We start from the raw sequence: 22,851 nt of genomic DNA, 5'->3' as shown, positions 1-22,851 counted from the left end.
ATAGGGGTCGGCGGTGTTAGGGACAGCAGATTAGGGGTACATAGGGATAATGTAAGTAGCGGCGGTTTACGGAGCGGCAGATTAGGGGTTAATAATAATATGCAGGGGTCAGCGATAGCGGGGGCGGCAGAATAGGGGTTAATAAGTGTAAGGTTAGGGATGTTTAGACTCGGGGTACATGTTAGAGTGTTATGTGCAGACGTAGGAAGTGTTTCCCCATAGCAAACAATGGGGCTGCGTTAGGAGCTGAACGCGGCTTTTTTGCAGGTGTTAGGTTTTTTTTCAGCTCAAACAGCCCCATTGTTTCCTATGGGGGAATCGTGCACGAGCACGTTTTTGAGGCTGGCCGCGTCCGTAAGCAACTCTGGTATCGAGAGTTGAAGTTGCGTTAAATATGCTCTACTCTCCTTTTTTGGAGCCTAACGCAGCCATTCTGTGGACTCTCAATACCAGAGTTATTTAAAAGGTGCGGCCAGAAAAAAGCCAGCGTTAGCTACGCGGGTCGTTACCGACAAAACTCTAAATCTAGCCGCTAGTAATTAAAGACATTTCTGTTGTGTTGCTATAGATAAACATATCAGCCCAGTCTTATTGTTTTTAAAACAAATTAAGATCCTTTTTTCTGTAATTAATTTTCACTAGCCAAACTATACCCATAATTTGCTTTATTTGGAGGAGCCACTTTGGGCTTTGGTCAGCAGACTACCAGGCTAACCTCGGTCATAATATTAGTAGCAGTACATTTCAAGTTCCAGCTAAATTACATGAAAAGGGGCAAAATATATAATGACAATATATTGCAGAGTAGTTTCATTATGCCTAAATAAACTTTTTATATACAAATTTCAAGTTATTTATTGTCCATTTAATTTCCTACTTTTACCTGTTGCTCTTGTTTTAAGAAATAGTACCCAAGAATGTTACACATACATATATATGTATATATGTATGTATATATATATATATATATATATACACACACACACACATGTATGCAAATGCACGCACAAACACATACACACATGTAAATTCAAAATCAGGCATGCACAAAGATCTGCACATGCACATACAAACACATACACACATATAAATACGCACACACGCGCAAATACATATGCATGCACGTACAAACATATGCACATGCGCACACACACACACATACATATGCATGCACAAAGATCTGCACATGCACATACAAACACACATATAAATAAACGCACACAAACATATGCACATGCACACACATATACACATGTACGCACAAACATCTGCACATGCACATATAAACACAAACGCGCATATTATTACGCACACACACAAAAATATGCACATACAAACACATATACATACAAATACAGGCACGCACAAACATATGCACATGCACATATAACACACATATAAATACACACACTCACATATACATACGCATGCACAAACATATGCATATGCAATACATGCACACATATATATAAGCACGCACAAACACATACAGACACTTAAGCAAACACACACACACATTTCAGTGTGCAATGCAACATTTTATTATTGAAAAGAAGGTTTTGTAGCAGAATTAGATAGATATATTATATGAAAAGGGGCAGGACTGAGAAGTCTTTAAAGGTGTATGTGTGTATAAATACAGTATATGCCTGTATGTTTATGTAGGTATGCATGAAGTGTTTTATGCTTAAGTTTCATTGAAATAGTATAGCACAAAAGTTGCTGATATCTGAATGGATTTTTTGCTTTCCATCGGCTTAGTGCTCAAGCGTTATCTGACATAAATTTTACTGCGTGCCCCCATAATTGTCTACCATGTGAGGGATTTAACAAACCAGCTCTATCCAACATGCAGATATTAACGTGAATTAGACTATTGCTCAAGAGAAAGTTAAATACTAAGGCTTAGATTACAAGTGGACTCAAAAATGTTGCGCTGTTGTGCATTAACATTGCTCAATCACAAAAAGTGGTATGTATTGTGCTTCACTTGTAATATAGTCCTTAGTATGTAACTTTTTGTGTAGCATACCTTATACATTATAAAATGTGCCTCTGCCTCATTTTCTTACTGCTGCCTAAGGAAAGACTGTGAATAAGGTTGCCATCTTGGCCATGTTTTCCTGGACACCTATGAGTTACACATGCTGCAGGGTTTGAACATGAATTGCATCCCTGGACAGCACACAAATAGTGATCCTGGATAGCACTATTCATATCCCTCCCTGCACACCCTGCAGCATGTGTAACTCATAAGTGTCCAGGAAAACATGGCAGAGGGGGCAGCCCTATCTGTCAGTGTGCTGAAACCTTATCTCAACCACTAAGCATATCAACCCTACATTTTGTTATTTTCCAAAAGGTAATTGTGCTCTCATCTAGTTTAATTTCTTTTTTAAGACACGATGAGTCCACGGATCATCTTAATTACTAATGGGATATTCACCTCCTGGTCAGCAGGAGGAGGCAAAGAGCACCACAGCAAAGCTGTTAAATAGCTCCTCCCTTCCCTCCCACTCCAGTCATTCTCTTTGCCTACGTTAGTGATAGGATGTGGTAAAGTGAGGTAAAGTGAGGTGTTAGTATAGATTCTTCAATCAAGGGTTTATTATTTTTAAAGTAGTGCAAGATTGTACTGCTTTGTTCTAGGGTGTAGCCGTAGTCCATATCAGTCTCTTCAGTAGAGCTTTGGTGGCTTTAGAGCAATGGGAACTTGTGGGACATAATTCTCACTGCGCCTCCCATACATTGATGCCCTAATCCTGATAGCCTAAGTAAGATGACTCAGGCTTTATCTTTATCCACAGGGCTATGGGAGGGAGAGGACCTCTTAAACCTGCTGAGCTGCCCTGCTGTCGGGCAGATTTTAAAGGTAAGTGCTGACTTTTTTATTCTGGGTCTGAAGAAAGGATTCAGGACAGAGAAAGTATAGACACACGCCTAGATTACGAGTTTTGTCGGTAAGGCTTTGCGGTGCTAACGAGCAGTTTTCCCTCACCTGCAAAAAAGCTGCGTAAAGCTCCTAACGCAGCCCCATTGATTCCTATGGGGAAATACTTTTTATGTCTACACCTAACACCCTAACATGAACCCCGAGTCTAAACACCCCTAATCTTACACTTATTAACCCCTAATCTGCCGCCCCTGACATCGCCGACACCTGCATTATATTATTAACCCCTAATCTGCCGCTCCGGACACCGCCGCTACCTACATTATACTTATGAACCCCTAATCTGCTGCCCCCAACATTGCCAAAACCTACATTATATTTATTAACCCCTAATCTGCCACCCCAATGTCGCCGCAACCTACCTACACTTATTAACCCCTAATCTGCCGCCCCCAAAGTCGCCGCCATTATATTAAATTTATTAACCCCTAAATCTAAGTCTAACCCTAACCCTAACACCCCCCCTAACTTAAATATAATTTAAATAAATCTAAATAAAATAACTATCATTCACTAAATTATTCCTTTAAAACTAAATACTTACCTATAAAATAAACCCTAAAATAGCTACAATATAACTAATAGTTACATTGTAGCTATCTTAGGGTTTCTTTTTATTTTACAGGCAACTTTATAATTATTTTAACTAGGTACAATAGTTATTAAATAGTTATTAACAATTTAATAGCTTCCTAGTTAAAATAAAGTCAAATTTACCTGTAAAATAAATCCTAACCTAAGTTACAATTACACCTAACACTACACTATAATTAAATTAATTACCTAAACTAACTACAATTAAATACAATTGAAAAAAATTATCTAAAGTACGAAACCCCCCCACTAAATTACAGAAAATAATAAAATAATTACAAGTTTTTTAAACTAATTACACCTAATCTAATCCCCCTAATAAAATAAAAAAGGCCCCCAAAATAATAAAAAGCCCTACCCTATACTAAATTACAAATAGCCCTTAAAAAGGCCTTTTGCGGGGCATTGCCCCAAAGTAATCAGCTCTATTACCTGTAAAAAAAGTACAATACCCCCTCAACATTAAAACCCAACACCCACACACCCAACCCTACTCTAAAACCCACCCAATCCCCCCTTAATAAAACCTAACACTAACCCCTTGAAGATCACCCTACCTTGAGAAGTCTCTCTTCACCCAGCCGGGCCAAAGTCCTCAACGAAGCAGGACAAAGTGGTCCTCCAGACGGGCAGAAGTCTTCATCGAAGCCAGCCAGAAGAGGTCCTCCAGACGTCAGAAGTCTTCATCCAGGCGGCATCTTCTATCTTCATTCATCCGGCGCGGAGCGGGTCCATCTTCAAGACATCCGACGCGGAGCATCCTCTTCCAATGAAGTCCAACTGAAGAATGAAGGTTCCTTTAAATGACGTCATCCAAGATAGCGTCCCTTGAATTCCGATTGGCTGATAGAATTCTATCAGCCAATCGGAATTAAGGTAGGAAAAAATCCTATTGGCTGATGCAAATCCTATTGGCGACGACGCTGGGGGAGGCAGATTAGGGGTTAATAAATGTAGGTAGGTGTCGGCGATGTTAGGGACGGCAGATTAGGGGTTAATAAAATTTAACTAGTGTTTGCAATGCGGGAGGGCGGCGGTTTAGGGGTTAATAAATATTTTATAGTTGCGGCGATGTCCGGTTCGGCAGATTAGGGGTTACAAATATTTTTTTAGTGTTTGCGATGTGGAGGGGGGGGGGACCTCGGTTTAGGGGTTAATAGGTAGTTTATGGGTGTTAGTGTACTTTTTAGCACTTTAGTTAAGAGTTTTATACTACGGCGTTAGACCATAAAACTCTTAACTACTGACTTTTAAATGCGCTCCTTGACAAGAGCAGACTCTTAATACCGGCGTTATGCAAGTCCCATTGAAAATATAGGATACGCAATTGGCGTAAGTGGATTTGCGGTATTTTCGAGTGTAGCCAAAAAAGTGAGCGGTACACCTGTCATTTCAAGACTCGTAATACCAGCGTTAGGAAAAAAGCAGCGTTGGGACCTCTCAACGCTGCTTTTTAAAGCTAACGCAAGACTCGTAATCTAGGTGTAAGTGTTTAATCACTTGGACCAAGCTGGATATAAAAGGGCTCAGGAGAGGTGATTGTTTGGTATACTTCCTAACATACGGTATTACTATTTGCCCCCAGGTTCACAATGAAGGGTTCAGTTATCTCCCGTGGCCTATCTCTAAAAATAATATTGGCGACCGGGAAATCGTGTGTTGTAACACCCACGACGGGCGGGGTTATGTTTGGCGCCGTTTTTGAGCGGCTCAATTTTCAATCTCTAGGCACTACTATAATAGGACTCAGAGATTGAGTGTTATCACGCCCACAAGGGGCGGAGCTATGTTTGAGGCCGACTTAGGCTGCACTCGTTTCATTTATTCCGTTCTTCGGAAGGTAGAGCTGTTATTCTTTTCTAGCACAGTACTTTGTGCTCTCATATATGTGGGTCCGGATAGCGCTACAGCTGCGCTCCGGATCTGTTTAGGAACTAAGTTATGTTTTTAGGAACATGAAGTTTCTAAGTATTGAATGAGTTTTATTGCATTTAATTATTAGCTACTGATGGACAGATGGGCACCTCAGCAAGATTTAACTGAGGTGTAAGTAGGTGCTACAATATTTGCGTGCTAATCTAACTCATTTCTGCACAAAAAAATAAAAAGTTTAAAATTTAAAGAGACAGTAATGTTTTTTATCTGTTAATTTTTATTAAAAGAATTTCAGCTGTTTATTTGTTTAATTCATCCTTTGTGACTTAGGATGGAACAAGAGCACACAAAAAATAAAGAGTTACTTTTTAAAATTTAAAGAGACAGTAACGTTTTTTATGTGTCAATTTTTGTTAAAAAATGTCACTCTTTTCTGAACCTACTTCTTTTAAGGCGTTTGCTGTTTAGGAGTCTGTTGACAATGGTTAATCTATGCTACAAATTTTTCCTATAGTGTCCCACAAAATGTTATGGCCCACATGCAGTGCCCTGCGCTTCCTCTCACACTCCACACGGAGTTACTCTGCATTTCATGCATTGTATGTTTTTCCCACGTGGTAGAAAACATTACTAGAGGAATTATTTTTCAATCATTTAAGGTGATTGATTCAGTAGTTGCTATTCCGAATGGTTCTTCCCTGTTACCTGAAAGCGGAAGATACTTAGGGATTATCTGAGAGAATTCTCAGACTCAGATGAAGTAATATCTTTAGTTGATCCTGAGGTTGTTTTTCTTTCAGTTTTTTAGCTTGAACACCTCCATTTGTTACTTTAGGAGGTTTTAGCTACCCTGGGCGACTCCGACACTACCGGTGTAATCTATACTAGTGCGTCCAGTAAGTTATAAGGAATGGAAGAAACATTCCCTATATTTAAAAAGATGTTTCCCATAGCCGACTCAGCTAAGGAGGCTGGGCAAACATTCCCTAGGGTGGAAGGAGTAGTTTCCAGCTTAGCTAAAAGAACTACTATACCCTTAGAGGATAGTTGGGTTTTTCAAAGGTCCTATGGACAAAAATTAGAAAAGGGATGTACACCAGGGCTTACAATGGCAACCTGCTGTGTACTTTGCTACCGTCACTAGTGCGATGGCTTATTGGTTTGATGCGTTGTCTGATGCTACTATGTCAGAAACTCCCCTGGATAAAATCCAGAATAGGATAAAAGCTTTCAAATTGGCTAATTCCTTTATTTCAAATTCTTCCCTTCAGGTTATCAAACTGGGAGCATAGGTTTCAGGTTTCTCTGTTCCAGCTCACAGAGCCTTATGGTTAGAGCCTTGTTCTATGGATGTATGCTCTAAGTCTAATCTTTTAGTGATTCCTTACAAGGGGAAGACCTTGTTGGGACCTGGTTTGACGGAAATAATCTCTTTTGAAATTTAAAAAATTTCAACAACAAAAAAAATCCAAATAGCCTGCTGTTGAATCAAAGACAGCATGAAGGACATGCCCCAGATCCGGGACCGGATCTTGTAAGGGGCAGACTTTCCGTCTTCGCTCAGGCTTGGGTTCGAGATGTTCAGTATCCCTGGGCAATAGAAAATAGTGTCCCAGGGATACAAATTAAAGGTCAGAAGTTTTCCTCCTTAAAGACAGGTTTCTGCTTTCAAGATTATCTGCAGATCAGACAAAATGAGAGGCGTTCTTACACTGCGTAGGAGACCTCTCAGACCTGGGAGTGATTGTTCCAGTTCAAGTACAGGTACAGGGTCTGGGTTTTTTATCCCAATCGGTTTGTGGTTCCCAAAAAAGAGGGGACCTTCAGACCACTTTTTAGCTTTCAAGAGTCTAAACAAATTTCTTAGGGTACTGTCCTTCAAGATGGAAACTATTCGTTCCATTCCAATTTATGACAACAGTGGGTTTAAAGGACCCGTACCTTCACATGCCATTCACAAGAATCGTCTCAAGTTCTAAGGTTTGCCTTTCTTGACAAACGCTTCCAGTTCATGGCTCTTCCTTTCGGTCTTGCCACAGCTCTCAGAGTTTTCACAAAAGGCTCTGGGATCACTGTTGGCGGTGCTTCGGTTACGGGGCATTGCAGTGGCGCCCTATCTGGAAGACATCCTAGTCCAGGCGCCATCCTTGCATCAAGCAAAACATGGTGTTATCCTTCCCGCGATCTCACGGGTGTTAGGTAAATTTGGAATAGAGTTCCTTAGTCCCAAGCACAAGGGTAACTTTCTTGGGAACCATAATAGATTCCATATCAATGAAGATTTTTCTGACAGAATGTCAGGAAATCAGAGATTATCGATACTTGTCTAGTCATTCAGTCCACTCCTCGGCCTTCAGTGGCTCAGTGCATGGAGGTAATCTGGCTGATGGTGGCGGACATCATCCCGTTTGCTCGGTTCCATCTCAGACCTCTGAAGTTAAGCATGCTCAGGCAATGGATCGGAGATTATACCGATTTGTCTCCTCGAATACTACTGGAGCAGGAGACAAGGGATTCTCTTCAATGGTGGTTGTCTCTGGATCATCTCTCCCAGGGAACCTGCTTTTGCAGACCATCCTGGGTAATTGTGACAACAGACGCCAGCCTTCTAGGGTGGGGAGCAGTCTGGGGCTCCCTAAGGGCTCAGGGGGTTTGGACTCAGCCAGAGTCTGTTCTCCTATAAACATTCTGGAGCTAAGAGCGATCTTCAATGTTCTTCTGGCCTGGCCTCAGTTAGCCTCGGTCCAGTTTATCAATTTCAAGTCAAACAAAATAACGCAAGTGGCTTACATCAATCATCAGGGAGGAACGCAGAGTTCCTTAGCGATGACAGAGGTATCCAAAATAATTCAGTGGGCGGAGGCCCATTCTTGCTGCCTGTCGGCGATCCACATCCCAGGGGTGGACAACTGGGAGGCGGATTTCCTGAGCAGGCAGACCTTTCATCCGGGGGAGTGGGAACTACATCCGGAAGTGTTCTCCAGCTTTTTTATCCAAGCGGGGTTTTTCTGACTTGGTCATTGAGACCATGATTCAGGCTCGTAAGCCTGTCACTAGAAAAATGTATCATAAGATATGGCGTAAATATCTCTATTGGTGTGAATCCATGGGCTACTCATGGAGTAGAGTTGGGATTCCTAGAATTTTGTCTTTTCTCCAAGAGGGTTTGGAGAAAGGTTTATCGTCAAGTTCCCTAAAGGGTCAAATCTCTGTCTTTATCTATTTTGTTACACTAACGTCTGGCAGATGTCCCAGATGTACAATCATTTTTTCAGGCCTTGGTCAGGATCAGGCCTGTGTTCAAACCAGTTACTCCTCCATGGAGTCTGAATTTATTTCTCAGAGTTCTTCAAGGGGCTCCGTTTGAGCCGATGCATTCCTTAGATATTAAGTTGTTATCTTGGAAAGTTTTATTTCTTGTTGCTATTTCTTCTGCTCGGAGAGTGTCAGAGCTCTCGGCATTACAGTATGAGTCTCCTTATCCTATTTTCCATTCAGATAAGGTAGTTTTACATACTAAATTAGGATTTCTTCCTAAGGTTGTTTATGATCGGAACATTAATCAGGAGATTGTTGTTCCTTCCTTGTGTCCTAATCCTTCTTCTCAGAAGGAAAGACTTCTGCACAATTTGGACGTGGTCCGTGCTTTAAAGTTTTACCTGCAGGCGACTAAGGACTGTCGTCAATCTTCTTCTTTGTTTGTGGATTTCTCAGGAAAATGCAAGGGACAGAAAGCTACGGCTACTTCTCTTTCTTTTTGGCTGAAGAGTATCATATGTTTTGCATATGAGACTGCTGGACAGCAGCCTCCCGGAAGAGTTACAGTTCATTCCACGAGGGCTGTTGCTTCCTCATGGGCGTTCAAAAATTAAGCTTCTGTAGAACAGATTTGCAAGGCTGCGACTTGGTCCTCTCTTCACACTTTTTCAAAGTTCTACAAATTTGACACTTTTGCCTCAGCTGAGGCCGCTTTTGGGAGAAAGGTTCTTCAAGCAGTGGTGCCTTCCGTTTAGGTTCCCTGTCTTGTCCCTCCCGTATCATCTGTGTACTCTAGCTTGGGTATTGAATCCAATTAGTAATTATGATGATCAGTGGACTCATCGTGTCTTAAAAAGGAAAAGAAAATTTATGCTTACCTGATAAATTTATTTCTTTTTTGACACGATGAGTCCAAGGCCCACCCTGTTCTTTTATACAGGTTGTGAGCTATTGTAAACTTCAGACATCTCTGCACCTTGGCTTTTCCTTTCTCTTCCTAACTTCGGTTGAATGACTGGAGTGGGAGGGAAGGGAGGAGCTATTTAATAGCTTTGCTGTGGTGCTCTTTGCCGCCTCCTGCTGACCAGGAGGTGAATATTCCATTAGTAATTAAGATGATCCGTGAACTCATCGTGTCAAAAAGAAATACATTTATCAGGTAAGCATACATTTTCTTATTTTACATGGTAACAAACTTTTTCTACATACCTCCCACTTACAACGTTTGAGTAGAAGGGATGAGAACATAATAACTGGCTTAAATCATAGCGTTTACTGTTTCAAGTTTTGCTTTGTGCAGACTCCATCAATACATTAAAATATATAAAAAATATGACGTGCACTATGTTTTACATTTCAGGATCCTCTTTAATGTACATTGAGAATTCAAAGCAAAATGTTAATACATTCCAAACTCTTCAATGTCTTGTAAAATGCACAACTTTTAAATGTTAATCTTTAAAGGGATAGTCTAGGTAAAATTCACCAATCAGCAAGCGCTACCCAGGTTCTGAACCAAAAATGGTCTTAAGCTTACATTCTTGCTTTTTCAAATAAAGATACAAAGTGAACAAAGAAAAATTTATAATAGGAGTAAATTAGAAATTTGCATAAAATAGCCTGCTCTATCTGAATCATGAAAGTTTTATTTTAAATAGACTTTCCCTTTAACTACATTTTTGTAAACATCTGCCTAGTTCTCTTAAAATGTAATCATAAGTTTATTTAAAATGTTTCATTGACACATTACACTGTACAAATATGAAAGATTGTCCATTTAACATGCAAATGTGCCTTTTATTTAAAAAAATCTAAAATAGGAATTAAAATGCAGCTATTCATTCTCATTTGCAAGCATTCTTAAAACTAACTTGCCTTTTGTATGATTGAGATTTTTTTTATAATGTTGAAAAGGAATCATATGTATATTAAGTTATGAGACTTCATCATTTATTATGTCATTCCAAAATTATGAATTCTCTTTGTGTAAATCAATGCAAGACAAATTTATTATAAGTGTTCTGTAGACGGCAACTTGCTGGGAAGCAGCAGGAGAGAAAGCTTCCTGTTTATCTCCGCTGTCTTGTATCATTTATTTTTTGCTTTGCATCCCCAGCCAGTATCTAATGCTTCATACAATGCACACTTGATTGAGATAACAGCTTTATGCAGAACAGACTGTGTTGATGTAAGTGCTTGTCAATCTTTTCTGAGAAGCTGCTCTAAGCAAATAAGCCTTAAACTAAATTATTTGTCTGCAATTGCTCACTTTCTAATATAAACCCTGAGTAAAGGTGCAGTTTTGTACTGAAGAGACAAAGCATCCAGCTTTAAATGACAGAAAAGCCATTATTATACTGAGCTTATCTCAAGCTTTAGTGCCGGCTTGTCCAACCTAAGGCTCAGGGGCTCAATCAGGCACTGGCTCTGAAGTACTCTGTGTATATATATATATACAGGTAGCCCTCGGTTTACGCCGGGGTTAGGTTCCAGAAGGAATGGTTGTAAATCGAAACCGTTGTAAATTGAAACCCAGTTTATAATGTAAGTCAATGGGAAGTGAGGGAGATAGGTTCCAGGCCCCTCTCAAAATTGTCATAAGTAACACCTAATACATTATTTTTAAAGCTTTGAAATGAAGACTTTAAATGCTAAACAGCATTATAAACCTAATAAAATAATCACACAACACAGAATATATAAATATAACTTAAATGAACAAAAACATTTGCTAAACAGCATTATAAACCTAATAAAATAATCACACAACACAGACTTCACTTACATTTTTCTGCAAACAGTTCTTTCTATGCATTCCAATCTGGACTGATTTATAGACAGGAAGATCGTGTTCCTTTGAAATCTGCTCGATAGCTCAGGTCTAGTTAAACTGATTAATTCAGTTTCAGCTTGCTTGGCTTTCCTGCAACACAAGCGGACAGCTCCACTTACTGGCTATTTTAATAAATGCACTGCTTCTCAATGCTTTTCAATAGCAGTCACATGACTGGAAAAAAAGGTTGTTATTCTGAAACGGTGTAAGTTGAACCGTTGTAAAATGAGGGCCACCTGTATATATATATATATATGTATATATATCTACTGGATGTGTTTGAACCAAGAAGGAATTTTTAAGCATCAATTCTGTATTATTAAATATGTAAGAGATGGGTAATTGGGGCTGATGATATGTGTGTGTGTGTCTGTAATGTAACACATTACAACGCCAGTATTTGTGTAAGACAAAACAATCTTTTTGATTAAGTACAGTATTTATGTATGTGTATACACACACACACACACACATATATACACACACACACACACACACATTCACACACACACACACACACACATTCACACACACACACACACACACATTCACACACACACACACACACACACACACATGCATACAATACACACACACATACAGACATACACACACACACATTCACACACACAAATACATACACACACATTCATGCACACACTCATTCATGCACACACACATTCACACACACACACACACACAGAGATATATATAGCATTTAAAAAGTGGCCCTTAATTTGAAAAAAGAAAAGCTGAACACGTAACCCATATTTTCTTTCTCTACACACACACATTCACACACACACACACACATATACAGACATACACATACACACACATTGACACAAACAATACACACACACACATACACACACATACACATACATACACACACATTCACTAACAACCACATATTCACACACACATATTCATGCACACACACATTCACACACACACACATGCACACACACACACACACAGATATATATAGCATTTAAAAAGTGGTCCATAATTTGAAAAAAGAAATGCTGAACACGTAACCCATATTTTCTTTCTCTACATTAACTGTATTCTTGCTGTAATATACCCACTCCAGTATTCTCCCCATGACCTATTTAGAGCCAGATTACAAGTGGAGTGTTATTTAACGCTCCCGCATTAACTGCGCCAGAAGTCAGCTTTTTGCGCAGATCGGGTTGTGTTTGTATTACAAGTTGAAAATAAACTGTTTTCACTCACACGCTAACCTGTCATACATAGAAAGCCATACTTAGAATATTGCAGCAATAACGCATTACCCCATAGAAGTCAATGCAGCAAATATAATTGCATATTCTCTAGTGTTGTAAGTTCCCACGGGAATAGGGCCCTCAATCCCTCCTGTATGTGTTTGTAAATGTTGTCCTGTATCTTACAAGTCTTGTATTGTTTTATTTAAATGAATTGTATCCATGGACAGCGGAATATGTTGGCGCTTAATAAATAAAGTATAATAATAATAATAGTGTGCTAACTCAACATTTAAATATGAATATTTCACATTCCAATGTTCTTCACATAGAAAAATATGTTCTATTTATTTTTATATATATATATATATATATATATATATATATATATAATATTTTGATACAATATATATCTATACATATATATCAAAATAACAAGAGTATTGCATTGAGCAATGATACTTTTTTTGCAGTATTGCTTTAGACTTGATAAAGGAAGGAACTCTTCCGAAAGCTTGTCAACTTATAAATGTATAGTTAGTCCAATAAAAAAAGTATCATTGCTCAATGCAATACTCTTGTTATTTTGATATCTAAATCTCTGGACTAACACGGCTACTCCAATCAACGCATACATATATATATATATATATATATACAGGGAGTGCAGAATTATTAGGCAAGTTGTATTTTTGAGGATTAATTTTATTATTGAACAACAACCATGTTCTCAATGAACCCAAAAAACTCATTAATATCAAAGCTGAATAGTTTTGGAAGTAGTTTTTAGTTTGTTTTTAGATATAGCTATTTTAGGGGGATATCTGTGTGTGCAGGTGACTATTACTGTGCATAATTATTAGGCAACTTAACAAAAAACAAATATATACCCATTTCAATTATTTATTTTTACCAGTGAAACCAATATAACATCTCAACATTCACAAATATACATTTCTGACATTCAAAAACAAAACAAAAACAAATCAGTGACCAATATAGCCACCTTTCTTTGCAAGGACACTCAAAAGCCTGCCATCCATGGATTCTGTCAGTGTTTTGATCTGTTCACCATCAACATTGCGTGCAGCAGCAACCACAGCCTCCCAGACACTGTTCAGAGAGGTGTACTGTTTTCCCTCCTTGTAAATCTCACATTTGATGATGGACCACAGGTTCTCAATGGGGTTCAGATCAGGTGAACAAGGAGGCCATGTCATTAGATTTTCTTCTTTTATACCCTTTCTTGCCAGCCACGCTGTGGAGTACTTGGACGCGTGTGATGGAGCATTGTCCTGCATGAAAATCATGTTTTTCTTGAAGGATGCAGACTTCTTCCTGTACCACTGCTTGAAGAAGGTGTCTTCCAGAAACTGTCAGTAGGACTGGGAGTTGAGCTTGACTCCATCCTCAACCCGAAAAGGCCCCACAAGCTCATCTTTGATGATACCAGCCCAAACCAGTACTCCACCTCCACCTTGCTGGCGTCTGAGTCGGACTGGAGCTCTCTGCCCTTTACCAATCCAGCCACGGGCCCATCCATCTGGCCCATCAAGACTCACTCTCATTTCATCAGTCCATAAAACCTTAGAAAAATCAGTCTTGAGATATTTCTTGGCCCAGTCTTGACGTTTCAGCTTGTGTGTCTTGTTCAGTGGTGGTCGTCTTTCAGCCTTTCTTACCTTGGCCATGTCTCTGAGTATTGCACACCTTGTGCTTTTGGGCACTCCAGTGATGTTGCAGCTCTGAAATATGGCCAAACTGGTGGCAAGTGGCATCTTGGCAGCTGCACGCTTGACTTTTCTCAGTTCATGGGCAGTTATTTTGCGCCTTGGTTTTTCCACACGCTTCTTACGACCCTGTTGACTATTTTGAATGAAACGCTTGATTGTTCGATGATCACGCTTCAGAAGCTTTGCAATTTTAAGAGTGCTGCATCCCTCTGCAAGATATCTCACTATTTTTGACTTTTCTGAGCCTGTCAAGTCCTTCTTTTGACCCATTTTGCCAAAGGAAAGGAAGTTGCCTAATAATTATGCACACCTGATATAGGGTGTTGATGTCATTAGACCACACCCCTTCTCATTACAGAGATGCACATCACCTAATATGCTTAATTGGTAGTAGGCTTTCGAGCCTATACAGCTTGGAGTAAGACAACATGCATAAAGAGGATGATGTGGTCAAAATACTCATTTGCCTAATAATCCTGCACTCCCTGTATATGTGTGTATATATATATATATATATATATATATATATAAATATCACACAGAGAAAGTCCAGCACTCACTTACAAGCTCTCTCAGCTAAGATTAAACACAAAAATGGAAGGGTTAGTAACCGCATCTGGCGCGAAATGGGGCAATCTCAGGTACCACGTCAACGTCCCTTCCAAAACCTGGGCCCTAAACCAGCCAAACAATGCATGCTCTCCAACAAACAAACTGGGAACAAGTGAAGGGGGCACAGGCTTACTTAATCACCCTAGACATATACAAAACACGGAAGGGAACTGCGCTCTCAGACTTGGCTGGGTACACATCCTATGACCCTGCAACATGCTCAGCCCTGGGAGCTCAATGGCACTCACAGGACGCTGTGCTGTCCCCAGAGTCACAGGCATTTAAACCCAGACAGGTCTGGGTGCAAGGCCCATAGGGAAAATTGCAAAACAAATGAATACAACACACAGAGAAAGTCCAGCACTCACTTACAAGCACTCAGCTAAGATTAAAAGCAAAAATGGAAGGGTTAGTTACCGCATCTGGCCAAATGGGACAAGCCCGGGTACCACGTCAAGATCCCTTCCAAAACCTGGGTCCCTAAACCAGCCAAACAATGCATGCTCTCCAACAATCAAACTAGGAACAAGTGACGGGTGCACAGGCTTATGTAATCACCCTAGACATATACAAAACACGGAAGGGGACTGCACTCTCAGACTGGACTGGGTACACATCCCGTGACCCTGCAACATGCTCAGCCCTGGGTGCTCAATGGCACTTACAGGAAGCTGTGCTGTCCCCAGAGTCAAAGGCAGTTAACTGGCTTGTGCCATTTGGCCATATGCGGTAACTAACCCTTCCATTTTTGTTTTTAATCTTAGCTGAGAGCTTGTAAGTGAGTGCTAGACTTTCTCTGTATTGTATTAATTTGTTTTGTAATTTTCCCTATGAGCCTTGCACCCAGACCTGTCTGGGGTTCACTGCCTGTGACTCTTGAGACAGCACAGCTTCCTGTGAGTGCCATTGAGCACCCAGGGCTGAGCATGTTGCAGGGTCATGGGATGTGTACCCAGTCCAGTCTGAGAGCGGATATATATATATATATATATATATATATATATATATATATATATATATATATATATATATATATACACACATACATACATAAATACATGATTATATATAGGTAGAACATTGGAATGTGAAATATTTACACTAAATACACAGTATAACACTTTATTACACTAAATACACAGTATAGCACTTATATAAATATATGTAAATACATATATACAGTTATAAATACAAAAATATGTACACACATATAAACATATCTATATACATACATATATATATATTTAGACATGTATATGTAAGTATCTCTATGTTAAAGCCCTTTTGCAACCTTTTTTTTCTAGCACCTGAGCCATTATAACTTCTTTGTGCAATATTTTTTTTTTAATAATTTTTATTAGGTGGTTATTATGAGTGTAAATGTATTTTTAATGTATTTTTTTATGTGTTTTGTGAAACGGTTAACCAGAGCACTGAGGTCGTGCGTGTTATCTTCAATTGTGCTCAAGCGATCACGCTTACTTTCAACTTGTAATATGAAAGAAAACCCAAATCATACAAACACCTGCGATGAACCCTTTTTTAATCACGCATTACTGTTAACGCGCCACTTGTAATATGGCCCTTAAAGGGCACACAGTTAAAATTGTTAGTATTGCATCAGGTCCAAAACAGGTGTTTTCATAGACAGAAACATATTCTATAGCTCAAACTGAACAAAGTTAAGAAAGGGTTACAGGAACATTAAAGCCTAAATCTTTCTTTCATGATTCAGACATAACATATAATTTTAAGCAACTTTCTACTTTACTTCTATTTTTAAATTTGCTTCTCTATCTTTGTATCCTTTGTTGAAGGAGCAGCAATGTACTACTGGAAGCTGGCTCTGAGTAGTACTGTAGTAGCCTTTTCAACAAAGGATATCCAAAGAACAATTAAATAAGATAATAGTTGTAAATTTAAAGGTTGTTTAAAACTGTATATTCTATCTGAATCATAAAAGTTTAATTTTGACTTTAATGTCCCTTTAAGAGGGCTTTAATATAAATATGAAGGCAGTAATGAATAGTTGGCAATGAAGTTCATCAGCACAATGCCTTACCCTTGTTTTTTAGCTCTGTGTTCTGCTTTTTGTAGCACTCTCATACTGTATGGTCTACCCCTGGCACACACTGATTTGTGTTTTGTCTTCTTTAGACCTTCATGCAACCTGCAAGTCCTATTTCTGATTTGTTAGTTCAGCAACATATCAAGTCATATTTGTTACACGTGAAGTAGATGTACCCCTTTGTTTTTTGTGTACATCAAGTAATAATATTATTAGTTAGATAGATACAGTAGATAGATAATATATATAGATAGATACAGTAGATGGAAAGATACAATATATAGATAGATACAGTAGATAGATAGATACAGTATATAGATAGATACAGTATATAGATAGATACAGTAGATAGAAAGATACAGTATATAGATAGATACAGTAGATAGATAGATACAGTAGATAGATAGATACAGTAGATAGATAGATATGACATGATAAATCATATTACTAATTGTAGATTTGTTTTTCCTTTCATGGCTCTATAATATAAATTAAATAAGTTGGGTTTACAAATAATACACATATATAAATATATATATTTGTAGGAGAAAGCTATCCATCTGTCTATAGTAAGTATGAAGAATGGCAATGAAGATCATGTGAAATCAGCACTAAATGATACAATGAATCAAAACGGGTGGCTTATCATAGAGAATATTCAGCTGGTACCGAAGTCTGTATTAAAGAATCTCCATAAAAGCCTGATGTATGCCATGAAGATGAGAGGTAAAGTTCTAGACATTGCTGATACGTTTTATTGGCTTCTTGCCAGGGTAAACACTAACAAAAAATTATTATACGTTTAACTCAAGTCTTTCAGGTATCTCAATACCAAGTATGCATGCACAGAGGGATTGGAAAAGGGTGGTTAAGGTCATGTATCATGTTTTTCACCTATCTGCAACCTCGGTACTGAGACAGGAGAGCACATACTCAAGTACAGACATAGTGCACTCCCATACCCAAGATCTCTAATTACTGCTTTTTAAAGTAAAAAAAAAACAAGAGTACTTGACAACATTACATTTTTAAGGAAGATATGCACAAACAACAATAGCAGGGTCAGATATACGAATACCCTTACTATTATTGTTTTATTATAGGGTTATGTGTCTTTTTAAGAAATTGCTTTGTTTATATGGAGCCAGTGGTTTTAGATTAACTTATTTCCATTTCATAGAATGTTAATAGAATGTTAGTTAATAGAAAGTCAGTTGAAGTACAGACTTGCCCAAAGTATTTATCTATACAGCTGAAAATATGTTAGGGTCAGTTATGGTAGATACATTCAGATAACCACAATACAGGTACAATAATACTGTGTGAAGCTTAAAATTAGAATTGTACATTGTATGCACTCATATAACTCTGCGGTATAAAGGGTTTTCTCACATTATTTCCACTGGTTCATCAGGGAATTTTTAAATTGTATTTTCTTCCTCACAGCACAGTGGAAACATGAACATTGAGCTGTGTTCTTAAGCAGGACGGTGAAAACTATATTATAATGTACCTGCAATTTAAATTTGTTTTTTTGGGCTTTTGTTGTAATAACTTTCATGCAACTACTTCTAGTGATCACCATTACAGAAATGTGTTCAATAAACCTCAGCTTTTTTACAAGTTGTCCTCATTCTATGAGTAGTATATATTCCATCTGAGAAACTCACCAACATTTATAATTCCTGGGAGATTCTTTAGATGTGTTATTTGGTAGATTGTTCTGCAGGTATATAATCTGCCCTGTAGGCTAATAAACTATGGGTAGTATTCACTAAGATATAGGAAGATATGAATTACTGGCTATAGAGTTCGATGTTCAGTTTTGTAAAAAATAAATAAAAAATAAAAGGGATATTAAAGTCAAAATTAAACTTTCTTGGTTAAAAAAGGTCTTGCAATTTTAAACAACTTTCCAATATACTTATATTATTTATTTTGTTTAGTTATTTAGGTATCTTTTGTTGAGAAGCATACCTACTGAAGATAGGCTATTGAGCAGCAATGCACTATAAAGAGCTACCTGGTGATTGGTGGCTACGCACCTGTGCCTCTTGCCATTGGCTCACCAGATGTGTTCAGCTAGCTCCCAGTTATGCATTGCTACTCTTAATCTAACATAAGTTATCTATTTAACCCCTTTATACATAGTTATATTAAAGAAATAGTGCAATGATAAAATGCTCTAACACAAATTATTTTCTTTTTGCACTTTTATATCAGTTTAAGTTAAGATTGATTAAATTATAAGGTGCTTAAGTGATTTATCTTATTACATTCACTGTCGTGCCAGACATCTGATAGAGGTAGTTACACTCAGAAAAAAAAAGTCAAAACAATTTTTTTTAGAATAATTAACCATTATGGGCTAAATTACGAGTGGAGTGCCCAAGCAATAAGAGGTTTATCGCAGGGTTGTGCACAGGTTGGGCTTACCGCTGGTATTACAAGTTGAAAGTAAACATGGTTGCTTGAGCACAATTGCGCTTTACGCTAGAATGATTACCGCAACTTCAGAGCGCTGGTTAACTGTTTTGCAAAACATAAAAGTTGCACAAAACACATAAATATACATTACAAAGTACAGTTACACTTATAATAACTCTATATAATACAATTATAAATAACAAAGTTATAAAGGCTCAAAGATATGAGATCTCAGGTGTTAGAAAAGAAAAAGGCAGGCAAAGGGCTTTAACATAAAGATAAATACATATATATACTGTATATGTCTAAAGATGGATATGTATGTATATACAGTATATGTTTATATATGTTTGCGCGAGAGTGAGGTGTTAGTTTTTTCCCCACTTCTTTTTCTCTATTGACTTCAATGTGGGAATACGTGAACACGCACGTAATATTCTAAGTTCGGCTTTTCTTACTTTCAACTCATAATAGCGCCACCCGGTGAGCACAAAAAGCTTAATTCTGGCGCTATTAACACTTAAGCAAGAGCGTTAATTAGAACTCCACTTGTAAGCTAGCCCTATGTAAATATAACTGGTGTGTGAATTTGACTTTGCAAGATGCCAGTTTTTAATTCAATTGGATGTTTTAGATTCTGAATAGGGATGAGCAAATGTTTTGCAACATTCGAAAAATTAAATGAATTTTAACGCATTAGTTCATTTGTTTCGAATTTTGAATGTTTGTACAACATTCTAACCTTTGTTTAATGTAATAGTATTTTTAATGTTATCTTTAAATGTAATATTTGAATTATGCAATATTTAAAATAGAAACATTTGAATCAATATATTGATATCTATTATGTATCAGTTTACTAAATTTCCTACTACATGAACTATTGAACTTATGAATAGTATTTGCTAAATCAAATGTTATATTCAAGATTTCGAATGTTAATATTCAATCTAATTATGAACATTCGAAAACGAAAGTAACATTTGATTTCCGAATTTTAATAGATTTTAGTTCTTATCAACATTCAATTTTAACAAACAAATGTCCACAGGACTATTAGTTCTACCAAACTTATTGCACTTCCACAACATTCCCCCATCCCTAATTCTGAATACTTACTAGAATGGCCAGTACAGATTTTAGAGCAACACAATTATATAAAAGATTATTATGATATGTGCTATTTTTGAGCGATGCTTTTCCTTCTGAGAATTAATCAATTGCATCAAAAAACCTATATATAATTCTAGTTTTACAATATTGTTTTGTCTTTCTATTTTTGTCATGAACAGATTCACAGATGGAAGGGAGGCAGTTTTGTGTCTGGCTGATGTCTGAGCCTGGAGCACATATTCCCAATTGCTTTCTCGCTCAGTTAAAAAGGGTAAGTAAAATAACATTATAAACCAATCTTTTTCAAATTTTTTTTGATATGTTTGATTTTAAAGGACCAATATATTCAGGAAGTTGTAAGTGGAAGTTTGATTAATACTTAAAGGGACAGTAAACACCAGAATTGTTGTTGTTTAGAAATGTAGATAATCCCTTTATTACCCATTCCCCAGTTTTGCATAACCAACACAGTTATAATAATATACTTTTTACCTTTGTGATTACCTTGTATCTAAGCCTCTGCAAACTGCCCCCTTATTTCATTTCTGTTGACAGAATAGCATTTTTAGCCAATCAGTGCTGACTCCTAGGAGCTTCACGTGCCTGAGCTCAATATTATCTATGTGAAACACATGAACTAACGCCCTCTAGTGGTGAAAAACTGTCAAAATGTTTTCAGATTAGGCAGCCTTCAAGGTCTAAGAAATTAGCACATGAACCTCCTAAGTTTAGCTTTCAACTAAGAATACCAAAATAACAAAACATAATTGGTAATAAAAGCAAATTGGAAAGTTGTTTAAAATTACATGCCCTATTTAAATCATGAAAGTTTTTTTTAACTTGACTGTCCCTTTAATAAATACATAGGCCTCCATTTACTAATAGACGGATAGACAAGGGCAGACATCTCTGCCCCTGCCCGCCCGGTATTGTGGCTAACAGGTAGCAATATGCTGCACACATTTATTATTGCACAAACCACTGCTTGTACAATGCCATCCCCTGTCATTCACCACGTGGGATTTAGTAAAGTCACTTTAAATGTTGCTTAGTCGGTTAGGTCAGAACACTTAAATCTGTCTCTTAAATGGACATGATAATCAAATGTTGAAACAATTGAAAGTGATGCAGCATAGCTGTAAAAAGCTAATTAGAAAATATAACCTAAATATCTCTGTGTAAAAAAGGAAGATATTTTACCTCAAATTTCCTAAGTATTCACACCCCACTGTAAAAAGACTTTAAGCAGCCAGTCAGAATGCTTGTCCCATGACTTGCAAGGGAGTGTGCATTTGTCATGTGCAAGCACAGTCATGTTATTTTCCTTTTCACTTAACTAAGTTCTATGAAATCTTATGATTTCAGTGAAATCTCATGAGATCACAGCAAAGGCAAAACATTACCTCAGCACTGCTGATGCTGATTGGCTATTGTTTTTATTTATTTTTTTCAACTTGCATCTGGACAGCAGCTAAGGTATAACTGTTACAAGAGCACTTACTCTGCTGAGCTGAAGAAATTGTTGATGTAACTTATCTTCCTTTTTAACATAGAGATGTTCAGTTGATATTTTCTTGTCAGCTTTTTACAGTTATACGGCATGACTTTCAAGTGATTTAGCATATGAGTAATATGTCCTTTTAACTATCAGCTGCAGACTCACTCATGTGAGCCTGAAGCCAAAGGCGCTCCAAAGCTGCATTTGCAACGTCTTAAATAGAGCCCACTACATGCAATACCTTGTTAATAAGTGGTATTAAGACATTTGTTAATCGCAAAATGCCACTTCTGCCTTAATAATATATTATTGAATTTTATGATGTATTTTTCTAAAACGTATCATTATTGTTAATCAAGAAATTCATATGGAAACATTGTCAAAAACATTGTATGTAATCAAAATTAATGATATAATGCATGCCCATCCACTTGCTTCAAAAGAGGTGAATATGTTTTATAGCTTTAGTTGTATAATGTAGATAATCTAATACCAATTTTCTATAGATTTTTTTTTGTATTTAGCTTCTTTTAGATCACAAAACAAATTAGTTACAGTATGATTTAGAAATGTTATGATTTAGAAACTTCTAATTAAGCACTGTAAATAAATCATACAGATCCATCATCTGTTTCTTAAAATAAACGCAGAAAAACTA

At 37.5% G+C, this 22,851-nt stretch overlaps 1 protein-coding gene across 1 annotated transcript in view; it reads left to right on the top strand.

The window, feature by feature from the left end:
• The window catches only part of LOC128652486 (uncharacterized), an 868,114-nt gene that overhangs the window by 682,592 nt on the left and 162,671 nt on the right, over positions 1 to 22,851 (top strand). The window contains exons 88-89 of the mRNA XM_053705422.1: positions 17,701 to 17,881; positions 20,875 to 20,966. Of these exons, the coding sequence (XP_053561397.1) occupies positions 17,701 to 17,881; positions 20,875 to 20,966 (273 nt within the window). The remainder of the gene's footprint in view (positions 1 to 17,700; positions 17,882 to 20,874; positions 20,967 to 22,851) is intronic.

Source organism: Bombina bombina, chromosome 3, assembly GCF_027579735.1.
Source record: "Bombina bombina isolate aBomBom1 chromosome 3, aBomBom1.pri, whole genome shotgun sequence".
NCBI lineage: Eukaryota > Metazoa > Chordata > Amphibia > Anura > Bombinatoridae > Bombina > Bombina bombina.
The sequence above is the reverse complement of the archived record's forward strand: the minus strand, read 5'-3'. Positions and strand labels throughout refer to the sequence as shown.